Source organism: Cryptomeria japonica, chromosome 10 (assembly GCF_030272615.1).
Source record: "Cryptomeria japonica chromosome 10, Sugi_1.0, whole genome shotgun sequence".
Lineage (NCBI taxonomy): Eukaryota > Viridiplantae > Streptophyta > Pinopsida > Cupressales > Cupressaceae > Cryptomeria > Cryptomeria japonica.
In genome coordinates, this window is record NC_081414.1 from 689110583 (window position 1) to 689123311 (window position 12729).

Here is a 12729-nt window from a genome sequence, read left to right on the forward strand (position 1 = left end):
GGAGAGAAATTTAGTAATGTGTATGTTATCCCTATAGCGGGGACCTATGTAACATAGTTCACTGAATATTCTATTCTTTACTCCTATTCGTAATTAGTAATGGTTTAATTTAGTAATGTGTATCTTATCCCTGTAGCGGGGACCTATGTAACATAGTTCACTGAATATTCTATTCTTTACTCCTATTAGTAATTAGTAATGGTTTACTATACCATTAGTCTCCCTAATGGGAGCCACGGCAGCCACACAGCAAACTTTCCTCAAGCCTAGGGTCCAGGTGGAACTAAGGTGGAGACTAAAGGAGACCCTATATCATCTCATATTGATTAAGAAATTTCCTATTTTGGATCATAATCTTATGTATGTTATAGTTTCCTCTTGGGTGTAGGCCCCTATAGAACCCACACTAATCTATCAAAAACAAAGACTGGAGAGTCATAGCAAGTATTGTATACTGAATGAACTATATGGATCAAATATAACATATGGAATCTCCTAGAAACAATCGAGCACAAATTGATCTAGAATTTATTTAAATTATGTATTGCTTTTCATAAGAAAATAACTATGTTACCACGCATTTTGGGGATAGAATAGAGAGGGGACAGCGTGGCGCATTTCAAGGACAAGGTTCAGGAGGGAGCTATTTTTTGGTGGTGGCAGGGGACGGCTATTACAAAAATAGGGGAAAATTAAAAAATATAGAAAATTCCAGATATTCATATGATAGCATTCATAAAACAATCATCATATACATCATAGAACGTTAACAGATAATCTTTTCCTTGCATTCCATGACGAAAGTCACAATGACAACACAATAAAAATGACATGAGATATATAGAAATTTTAATTATGCAGCTGTCCCTCATCAGCCTCCCCTAATACTGCATTAAAATCGAAGCCTGAATCACTACCACTATGAGAGGTCTCATCCAATGGAATCCCAACCAATGCATCCACACGTGTCTCATACTCATCAAACTATTCACTATCTTCAGGATCAGCATCCCAACATCCAATTGGAGTCTAAAAATACTCAAATGTAAAACCATCGTCTAGAGGTAAGCCTATTCCTCTTGACTGATTGGATAAACCTATAAGTAGACCAGTTCCTCTTTGCAATAGAGGACCTAGCAAACTGTGAAAGAAGACGAGCAAACATCAACTCTAGAATATCCATGCCATGCCATGTACACCATCCAATGGGGTTGGATTAAGCTAATGTAGCTCTGTCCACTCTCACCTCTGCTCTACTGAATGTTGGGCCATGAAGACTCACCAAGTCTAACCACAGTGTTCGAAATTTGCTAGACTCCTCCTTGATATACATTTTCACAAGGACCCTCATCAAGCCTTCTTTCACCTCTTCATCATCAGATGGAGGCACTCTCCCAGGTCTACTTGCCTACAATTTGGGATTTAGAGTGTAGAAAGCCATATGAAGTGGGGTGGTGTTCATAGTGTCCCACCTACGTGTCACAATGGGCCTAATGTGCTCCTCATAAAATTCCAAAGTAGAGTCCATGCTGTGAATTGCTTGTCCCATTTGTCCAAGCATGCTATCCAATGTTTCATAAATCTCTACAAGGCTAAGAGAGTCTGCAGCAGCATATCTTATGACCCACACAACAAGTAAGACAATGCAGCAGACATATCTACAAAGGATGAAAATAATTTAGTAAATTTACAACTTATAAACTAAGAAACAAAATCAGCAATATATTAGTTAACAATAAAATCAAAAAATTAATACAAAAAATCAGCATTGCTTAAAATAATTTTTAAAAAAATATCTTACTCCATTGTGGACCACCAATCATCACTGAGGATTTTTTGTTTGACATCTTTTCCTTCAATTGTGTTTGGCTTTGGCCATCCATCCACCCCACTCTGAATTAACTTACATTGATTGCAGTAGCTCTTGCAGCTTAATCATCATCTCCAACAAAATAAAGTAGTCGGCATATCTGGTATCCACAAGCTTGAAGAATTCCTTCCTCAAAAAATTCCTAAACAAAGAAACTGGTGTATAATGATTGCAAATAAACATATGAATGGCTATAGCTTCTAACACCACCTCCCTCACCCAATTTATTTTTCCAATGTCTTTCAATGCATTGTCCAAACTTCAACTCAACGCATAGTTTGAAGACTCGGCTAGGACTCACGAGACTTGCGAGTCCATTTGGCTCGCCAAGTCGACTCACCATGGACTCACGAGCTGCATCTCGCCGAGTTGCCCAAAAACGCCTCAGTTTTTGCAGAGGACTCGTGCGAGTCCTAGGCTCAGACTCGCAAGTTTCGACCTTGGACTCTTGCGCCTACCTATAAACACCCAACTAGCTAAAAAAGACATTTTTTGGATTTTTTTTTCATTTCATTCTATTGTTTGGTGCCCAAAACAAGTTTGCATGTGTCCGTTTCTTTATATTTTGGTTTTTCTCATATCTAACACCTTGTGCAACTTATCATTGCTGCCCCTCAAACCCGTTAGGGTCTCCATTCCCAAAACCCCACTAGTTATTGAGTATGAATTATGAAATTTCAAATATTAAGTGTTTAAAGATCATATGACATGTGTAATGTTTGAGTTATGACAAATTGATAGTCAAATTAGGCTTTTATATTCTCTAAATGCATTAATTTGTTTTTGTTTTTGTAAAACTATGATTATTTTTTTGCCAAGTCCGTGTTTAGACCCAAGTTCGAGTCCTATTTTGTGTTGTTGAGTCTGCCCCGAGTCTAAGTTTTCAAAAATTGTTTCAACGCATGAACACAACAAGGGGTCCAAAAAAAGTGCTTGTAAGCACCCTCTACCATTAAGCCAGCTAACTTGCATACATGGGTTGAATCTGTCACTACTTGCACAACATTGGAGGGTCCAACCTCTTCAATGTCATCCTTCAAAATCTGAAATTGGAAGGCTACATCCTTCCTTTTCCCCAAACAATCAATGGCTCTAAGAAAATAAGAGCTTGTTGAACATGTGACAATAACACTGATGAATAGCCAATGTCTACTATCGGTCCACCCATCCATAACGATAGAGCATCCATCCCTTAAGCACACTTGTCTTATCTCCTCCATCATCATATTGACCTTAGAATACTCCTTATCAAGGAGGGAGGTGCGTAGCTTATGATCTCTAGAGGGAACATAAGAAGGACCAACTGGAAATGCATCTTTGAACATTTGTTTAAAATATGGAGACCGTGCCACATGAAATGGTATGGCATTAGCATAAAAAAATTTGGCAATAGACGTATCAACTACATCTCATAATTGCATATTAAACATTTCTGCAGAACCACTATACCTTTTTTTTCCTCTAAGACTCTCACACACAATTGTAGATTGAGTTGTACTAGCACTAGCACTAGACAATGCCTGCACTAAATCCTTTGACATTGAAACCTAGTCACCTTGGACTTCTCAACAAATGTGATGGTTTTGCATATTTTTACCCCTTGATGAGTTACTGACTACGAGATGGGAGTAAACACTTGTGTAGTTGCCCCTATATTCCTCCTTGAAAATGTGAAACGGCCAAACTCTAGTCCCCCCTGATTTTTTTTGCTTGGTGTCTATGGCTGTTGCATATTGTAAAAGTGTTTTTATTGGGTTAAAGGGGCCCTGAGCATATTTTTCCAAAGTTTCAAAAGGACATTTAAATGAATTTTGTGCACCTTGTGTTTCTGAAACACCCACAACTCTTGAAGAACTGCAATGAAATTTTTGTTCAATTCCGATCCCTTGACCATCACTACTCGCACTACTGTCAGAGCTCATAGTTCTTTTCTTTTTGGGGGGGTTGAAATGTAAATGACAACTGCAAATGAAATCATAGAATTCAAACAAACCAAAATAAACCATCTAAACCATCCAAGTGTTTGAAATTTTGACAAAAACAAAAAAAAAAATGTTAACGAATTTGTAAAAACAAACAAACAAATGAAATTACCTCAAACGATGCAGATCTAGGCTTGTTTTATCCTTTTCTCACCCCTCTTTCCTCATTTCACTTGGTTTTCCTTCAAATATGCTCTTCTTCTTTCTGCTGTTCAAACTTTACTACGGACACAAATGAGTTTTTTATTTTTTTTTAAATTGTTTTGTTCTTGTTTTTAGGTTTAGAGTTTTGCAAAGGGATGGGTGGGACCCACATTTTAATTTTTTGAGATCTTTAAAAAAGAAAAAATCATGCTTTGCTATTGGGGACGACTAGGCATCCCTGAGATAGTCGGGGGATGCCTAAGCATTCCCTACCTGCTTCGAGGATGCCTAGCCGTCCAAGAACGTTTGTGGGAGTTTCCGAAATGTCCTAGAAATATCCCCCTTCTTTTGAAAAATTGGGGATGGTTGGGGACGTTTCCAAGGTGTCCCCACATCCCACGAACATTTCCACTCCGAGACGATTGGCTTTAAGTTGGGTACATGTCCCCAAGTTTCACAAGAAAATAATCATAGAACTTTTATGGATGCATTCCCCTTGGGTAGCAATTTCTTAATAGTGGAGGTAGGAATCCGAATTTATCTAAACCAAAAATTCTTGGGGTGGTGACCATGAATTTTTCATGCTAAAAGTCTATCATTGACTATAAAAATAAATTAATAAATGGGGAAAACATAACAAGTGAATGGAAAATGCATTTATTCATATAAGTAAAAAGCCAATTGTAATGTCCGCTTTTGGGATATACCAGATTTTTACCCAAAATAATAGATCCAATAATAGCAATTGAATTTAGGATAATAATCAATTAACATCAAACAAAGTGAGAATGAAGAATCATATTAAACATGCACACTATAGCTTATTCTCCAGAACCAACCATATTAGAAACTTAAGGGGAAAGCACAGTAGGACATAAGGAGATTGTTCTCCACAACTAAGCCCAAGAGCACTGAACAACCAACCAAGTCAATCCAACCCCTTGGCCCACAAGGAATCCAACTCAATGGGTGCTCTACTTAATTGAAGGAACCCGTACTCCTGCATCTCCCTATTATGTTTCCTTGCCAATTCCTAATTATAGAAATCAAATTAATAATCACTAATCCTAAGATCCTTGATGGATTGGCAAGTTAATTAAATAAACAACTTAAAGCTTCCTAACTGATTCATAAACAAGTTAATATGACCCGATTGCATAACAATCACTTTTATAAATATTATAGATGGCTGTATTTCCTCTATATTATATTCAGAATCAGACTTGATGATTCCTTATTCCCTAATCTCATATTTCACCAATGAACTTACTAATTCCAGGCTGATGATAATAAATCAGATTTCTGCTATGATTTAATTATTTTCTGCTCTCTACTAAGTTCTGAACTTAATTCATTTCACACTTATCTGCTAGCTCATTTTATCTTGATCCTTCATGGATGTCTTTCTTAAAATAAATTGTTCTTCCTTTTATATCTCCCATTTGAAGGGAGTCACGCCATTGAATGTGGGGAAGTCACATCCTTTCTTTTGCAAGGGATACATCCCTTCACAGATGGGTCGCTGCTTCTTATTCTCTATTTATTTACTGCTAATAATAACTTTTAACTAAACGCAATCAGCCCACTTAAATACTTTTCTATTTTATCCTTCTAATTGTGATCTGCCTTATTAAGTGCTTGTTCTTAATCTTTCATTGAATTGTTATCTTCCTAGATCAGCTCCTTATCTTAAATTTAGTAATTATATTTATGTTTCACTGGTCAGCCTTACTATCATTTCCTTGATGAGGTCAGCCTCCCTTAATTTATAATTCCCTAGTTTTAGTATAAATAGAAACTGTGATTGGTTATATTTGTTATCTCTGTTTTCTTACGATAGCAGGCATGACACCAATATATATAATTCATTTTTTTCCTGAAATAAATGATTTCCTGCCTCCTTGAAGCCCAACATTTAAAACATGAAGTGTCAAATATGTTATCATGTAGAATAACCAGAAAAATGTATAAGTAAAATCACCATTATGAGCAATTCCTGAATAAAATATCAACCTAGAAAGCATAAATACTACCTAAATCTGTATGAATACACAGCTATACTTCATTGTCAAAGCCAAACATTCAAACTTTTCAAAAGAAAAATTCACAACGTGCTATAGATTAATATAACTTTCAGCATTTACCTTTGAAGTAAGCGTTGAACCTGTGATACTTATAAAATTTGCACCAGCTTCAGTAGCAAGTGCTTTTGCTAGCAGGGTCTTCCCAGTTCCAGGAGGACCAAACAACAGCACTCCTTTACATGGCTGCAAAAAGACACAGATATTCCATGTCACCAGCTCTATGTTACACTAACTATTACTTAAAACATCTTAACAGAAACACATATATAAAACATACAAACAGAGAAAAGAGTATCAAAAGGGAACAAAAGCTCGAGGCATAAGCACCCAACAATAGTGTTACAACATCATGTTTCAGATGACAAATGCACCTTTATGAAACAATCAGTATCAGTTTTCCTCACAATGAACACATACAGATAACTATATGCATGGTGAATGATATATCCCAAGTATATCATTACCAAGCATTTCAGCCAATGGTAATTTTTATTTGATGAAATAATTTTCAAGGATTCAAGCCTACCCTCAAAAGGTTTCCATCACGGAAAAGCTCTGGCCTCCGCATGGGAAGTGTAACCAGTTCTTGCAATGTATTTTTCACATCTTCAAGTGCCCCAATATCATCAAATTTTACACCGACTTCATTTGGAGGAACAACAGCGGAGAGAAAATTGCTCTCATACTCATCCCGTGCTAATTTCTGTAAAATTACTTCTTAGACAGAGCTTTGAAATGTTTATATATTTAACTGAAATTATAATCTAAAAAATCTGCTATTAAAAAAGTGCTCAGAGTTACTAACTACTGTTTACCTTAAGATCTTGAGTTGGCTTTTTATTATAACTCTCCTCCTCTTTCAACCTTGAGAGAGCAATTTCTAGACTGAAAAAGACAAACTTTTAGGAACCAAACAATAAAACGCCATGATAGAAGTTTATAAAACCTCCATCATTTCACTAATAAAACCATACTATACACATAAGAAAACATTACTAAAGTAACTTACCTCTCCCGAGGAAGACAAAGACGTTCACCACTTACTGCAGGTGATGTGCCACAAATGGATAGATAATGATTCCGAGCCCAGCCAATCACTTTCTCGGCATCTGGAAGAAATGAGAAGCAAAAATATGTTAGATCCAAGACTTAAAACTGGACGAAGAACAAACAAGATGCTTAGGTCCACGTTTAATTCAAAGTGCCCATCAATTGATTTTTGTCAGAGTCAACACCCCCTAAATGTTCACAAACTTCTAACTAAAAAGTAATAATAACTATAATAACTAAGGATGACCAAACATATATTCAAAAACCCTCATTTTATGTTCATGTATGAGACAAATGAAAGCTTATTTCTAAACTTAATAAATTTATCAGGTTCATAAATTTCTCTCAAGTTATCAGCTGTTTTCTCCAGTCAATAATATTTTAATTCAACCTCTCTATTGGTATAAAGTTCTCTGGATTGTGCCAGTAACTTATTTGTTGTTTTACTAAAAACCCAGCAGAAAGAATAAAGATAACTATATCATCATCTAATAAATAAATAAGTTTTAACCAACTCAACATAAGGTGTTTCTTACTTGTGAACCTCTGCATTTGTCATGTACTCTTCATCCTCCAAATTTCCACTAAGCAATCCAGTATTCACATCCATCTAAAACAATTTTCAGCCAAGTTTGATGCACTACAACCAACCCAATAGCCACCATACTCCTAATTGAGGCAAAGGTATACAGTCTTGTTGGGCAAATCCATCCCTATCAACCCCACCTTGTTCTTCACCAAAGATTTGTTAGCCTGGTAGTCCACCTTCTATACATATTTACACCCAATGGCTTCTTACATGATGTTATTTCACTAAGAACACAGGATTCATTTTTCATGAAAGGTTTCATATTTCATGAGCATTGTCTTACATTATCTCGTTTAACACAGAGTTAAAAGGAAACAAATATGGTACAGTTATAACTTATATATACCGCAGATAAAGACCAACTAATACAGTCATACAATCACACACATAAAGACCTACTAATACATGAGTGTGTAGATATATACGTGTCTGTGCGTATATTTGTGTGTAAAATGTATGTGTGTGTGTATATGTATGTATGTATGTGAATATATATATGCATACATATATATACATACATACATACATATATATATATATATATATATATATATATATATATCTGTGTGTGTGTATGAATGTATACATACATATACACATACAAACATATATATGTATTATATGTGTGTGAGAGAGAGATATATATATGTATTACATGCATATATACACACACACATACGTATATATACATACATAGATACAAACATATATGTGTGTTATATATGTGTGTGTGAGAAAGAAAGTATCTATACATATATATGTGTTTCTAATTATACATATCTGTGTGAGTATATATGCATACATATATGTATAGATGTGTGTATATATATAAACATATTCTTGTGCAAGTATATATACATGTGTGTGAATATACATACATGCATATATATGTTTGTGTGTGTGTGTGTATGAATACCCCACACACACATATATACGTATACGTATACGTATATGTATGCATATACATACATACATATATGTATATGTATGTATACGTATATATAAATGTATGTATACATATATGTATGTATACGTCTATATATGAGGCGATTTGTCATTAGCCCGTTTTGCCATAGTCCCGAGGGCTAACCAGGACTTCACAGGGATCAGTGAAGGATTTGGCCTAGGCAATTTCAGTTTCAGGCCAATCGGAGTTGTTTTGACAGGGTTTCTAGATACTTACTATTTATAGTAAGTCAGTTGCGGCTCAATGTCTGATAATTTTTGATGCAATTTTGGTTGCCAATATTTTGGTGCATTTAATTCCTCCCCTCGATTGCAAATTTTATGGGTCGTTAATTAATTGGGCAATAAATCAAAAGCTCTTGAGTTAAATTTAAATACTTGGCTTAAGTGACTAATTAATGTTGAGTCTAATGTTAAAGAGGAAAAATTAAAAGTACCCTTTCTTTGTGGAGACATAAGGGGATAATAACTTTTTATTATATCATTCATTTATACCAGATTCGCAGTGTTTTGGGAAACGAGCCCAATTAGAGTTATAAATGAAAGCATTTAATGCAGATTGAATTATCTTGGTAATTGTGTAATCTTGGAAATTGTATTTATTGGAGTTTGTGTTTCTGGAGAAATCTGGAAAAATCCATGGCTTTAGGGGGTGTACACCCTCATTGGCAACATTTCCCACGTTTGTTCAAGACCAAATCTGGGAAATCCTTTCAAATTAAACAGCAGAGATTGAGGTTCATTAATTGTAGGTTGAGGCTTTTCTGGAAGAAGTCACAGACCCCTACGAATAGGCTGAAGTCTGTAGTTCGGCATTGTTGAAGATTCATATAGCTGGGCTGAACTGTGTTTTGGTGTTTGGGTTGAAACTGAAGCAAAGGTTTGTACATACTGAACAGGAGTGCCTGAAGTCAGCCTACTCCCATATCCACGACGTACTAGCTGGAAACTTTGTTATTCGTTGTAGCTGCTTACCACAGTTTAATGTCCACGAGCCATTAGTAGATGGGAAGCACGAGTTTGAAGAACTTGGCGGCTGGTACAGTGAGGGAGATTGCATGGTCTAGGCTGACTTAGTCACAGTAAAATACAACTAAGGGGAAGGAACTCAGGCATCGTCTGCATAATAGTAAAGGGGTTGAACTTTCTTTGTTGTTAACCACAACTTAATTCCTAACTTGGGTGTAACTCCAGCATTTGCTGTGTGAAAATCTGCATGTAAGGAGTGTTACGGAGCGGTTGTGTGGGCTGTGTGAAGACGTCCAGCCTGGGCGTGATCAAGGATACCCTTGAACGGGTAGCTTGGTACCAAGTTATTGCACCGGTTGCCAAACATGGAGCTTGTTGTTGGGTCGTCAAACCAATTCCCATTATGAAGCGAACTTCCAGTCAGGTTCTTTAATTACATACTTGGTCATTGTATATGGTTTTGCTCGTCTCAAAGAAGTGAATAATATATTTCTCTGAAAAAATAATATTAGGATTGTGAATTTGTTGGATGTTTTTTGGCTCTATTGTTACTGTCCATTTGGTTACCCAAATCCGAGTTTTAGTTACAGCAGCAATTTAATGTGAATGCAACAATTTTTTGAATATTGGGAATCTATTTGTCACATTGTACATGAATATGTAAATGAATGAATGCATGAAAACAATAAAAAGCAACAGGGACAACTAAACAACAGAATACTATAGAAAGGAAGAAAAAACCAGACCTTCAATGATTGACTGCCAATTGTTTGTATAAATAACAACAATAGGGTTGTCAAGGGAATTAACAGCAAACAGGGCAGTCTATTACAGTGGTATCAGAGCAAAAGCTTCTACGAACCTAAGGGTCTAAAACTCATGCATCATCAGTATTAATTGAGGAGAAACAGATCCAACAGTAGCCTCAACAATCAAGTCAGAGCAAGGCAAGAAGATCCACCTACAATTGAAGAAATAGGTGATCCTTTTCCAACTAGAAATACGGGTGAGAGAAGAAACCCGAGTGAGGAAAGGTTTTTACAGTTATTAGACACGCTGGTACAAGGGCAGCAGTTAGTAGAACAAAGAGCACAGCAACAGAATCAGCGGTTGGACTTGTTGACACAAATGATAGCACGTCAGATGGGTATTTATGTGAATAACTTAGGTGGTGGTAATGCTGGTAACAATCAACAAGGGGGTAATAATAACCAACAAGGGGATAACAATGGACAGAATGGAGGCAACAATGGTGGGCACAACGGAAATGGAGGAGGACAGGTGGCAGATAATTTTGGTCATGCAGCACAACCCACTAGGACAACGAGTTCTAGACCTCTCATACCCACTTTTCCACCTAGAGTTCCAGTTCAGCCAGCTATTGAGCCACAGATCGTGGATTTACAGGATCAGTTTCGGAGAGATTGGGAGAGTGGAGGACAAGATTTTCAGGCTGCTATAACTCTCTGGGACTACATTGACGTGAGGATGCGACACATGCCTTGTGCAGGAGACAAGAATCAAAACTATGAGTTAAGGAAGAACATAAGGAAGTTGTCTCTACCATATTTTGATGCTTCTGGAAAAACTACAGCACGAGCTTGGGTCCAAAAGCTGGATACTTGCCTTCAACTAAATCCTATGCCTGAAGAAGAAGCCATTAAATATGCTGCTATACACCTTGATGTAGTTGCTCATGAGTGGTGGCACCATGGCATGGTGACCACGGGACATGGACAGATTACTTCCTATGTTGAGTTTACAGAACGATTGATTGAGAGGTTTGACACCAAGGATCCTGAGTTGCATTTCAAGGAGCTAGCACAACATAGACAGTGGGGATCAGTAGATGCATATATTGCAGAATTCCAGAGGATTGCAGTGTTAGTGATTGATATCTCAAAGAGGAGGCTGCTTGTTTTATTCATGGATGGTCTTTTAGATCCATTACGTGTATGGGTCAAGGGACATTATCCTTTGACATTACAGGAGGCCATTAAAAAGGCTAAGGACTTGGCACCATCATCCTACAAGAGTAAATTTCAATCTAAGGACTCCCATTCCAGGAAGGACAAAGATAAGAAAACATTCCAAAAGGATTCGCATCAACCACGTGAGGGTACTAAGAAATTGGATAATGACCAGTTGAATGAACTTAGGAGAAAGAAACTGTGTTTTCCCTATAGGGAGCCATGGGACCCATCTCTTAAAATGTCCTCTTAAAGCTAAGGCCAAGCAGATTGAGTACTTTTCAGCTGAGGAGACAACCTCCGAGAGTTCAGAAAATTCATCTACTTCTGGGGACAGCGATGGTAAATCAGCAGTTGGAGGGGACAGTAGTGATGACAAGGTGTTAGCACGATTGACAAGTACCCAGAAATCAATTACCTTTAAGGTGCATGGTGTGATACAAGGGCAGCGAGTGATATCATTGATTGACACTGGCGCTACTCACAATTTCATTGATGCTCAGATAGTGGCAAAACGGGGATTGCAGATAGAGGAGCATGAGGGATTCAGAGTTATGGTGGCTAGTGGTCACAAAATCCTATGTACACAAAAAATTACTAATTTGCATATGAGGATTGGTGATTATGAATTGGTTGATGATTTCTATGTAGTTGATGTAATGTCCCCTTTTTAGCACAACATGATATGGGGTGTCGTTAGCCTATTCTGACATGGTCCCGAAGGCTAACAAGGACATTGGTGGGATCCTGAAGTGTTTTGGCCTAGGTGTTTTCAGTTTCAGGCCAATCGGTGCTGCTCTGACAGGGTTTCTAGACACTTACTATTTATAGTAAGTTAGTCCCCAAACAGTGACTTGAAATTTTTAGTGTTTCCCTAGTTGGCATAATTATCAGTAAAAATGTTTTAAGGCGACAATGATTTAAAGAGATTATCAACAATGTTTTAATATTTAACGATAAAGTGTAAAGTTAAATTAAATATTTAACTTTATCGTTATATTATAAGGTTGGGAATATAAAGTAATGTTTAAAATATTAAAAGTTCCCTTTAATGTGTACATTATGGGAAATAATATTTTATTCTAAAATGTATTATCCCACATTT

General features: G+C 36.7%; 1 protein-coding gene across 6 annotated transcripts in view; it reads right to left on the reverse strand.

The window, feature by feature from the left end:
- Positions 1 to 12729, reverse strand: part of LOC131076576 (uncharacterized) — a 193734-nt gene that overhangs the window by 18596 nt on the left and 162409 nt on the right. For all 6 annotated transcript variants that reach the window (XM_058013813.2, XM_058013815.2, XM_058013816.2 and 3 more), the window contains 4 exons: positions 7090 to 7189; positions 6896 to 6965; positions 6607 to 6783; positions 6141 to 6263 (listed from right to left, as the gene is read on the reverse strand). In XM_058013813.2, the coding sequence (XP_057869796.1) occupies positions 6141 to 6263; positions 6607 to 6783; positions 6896 to 6965; positions 7090 to 7189 (470 nt within the window). The remainder of the gene's footprint in view (positions 1 to 6140; positions 6264 to 6606; positions 6784 to 6895; positions 6966 to 7089; positions 7190 to 12729) is intronic.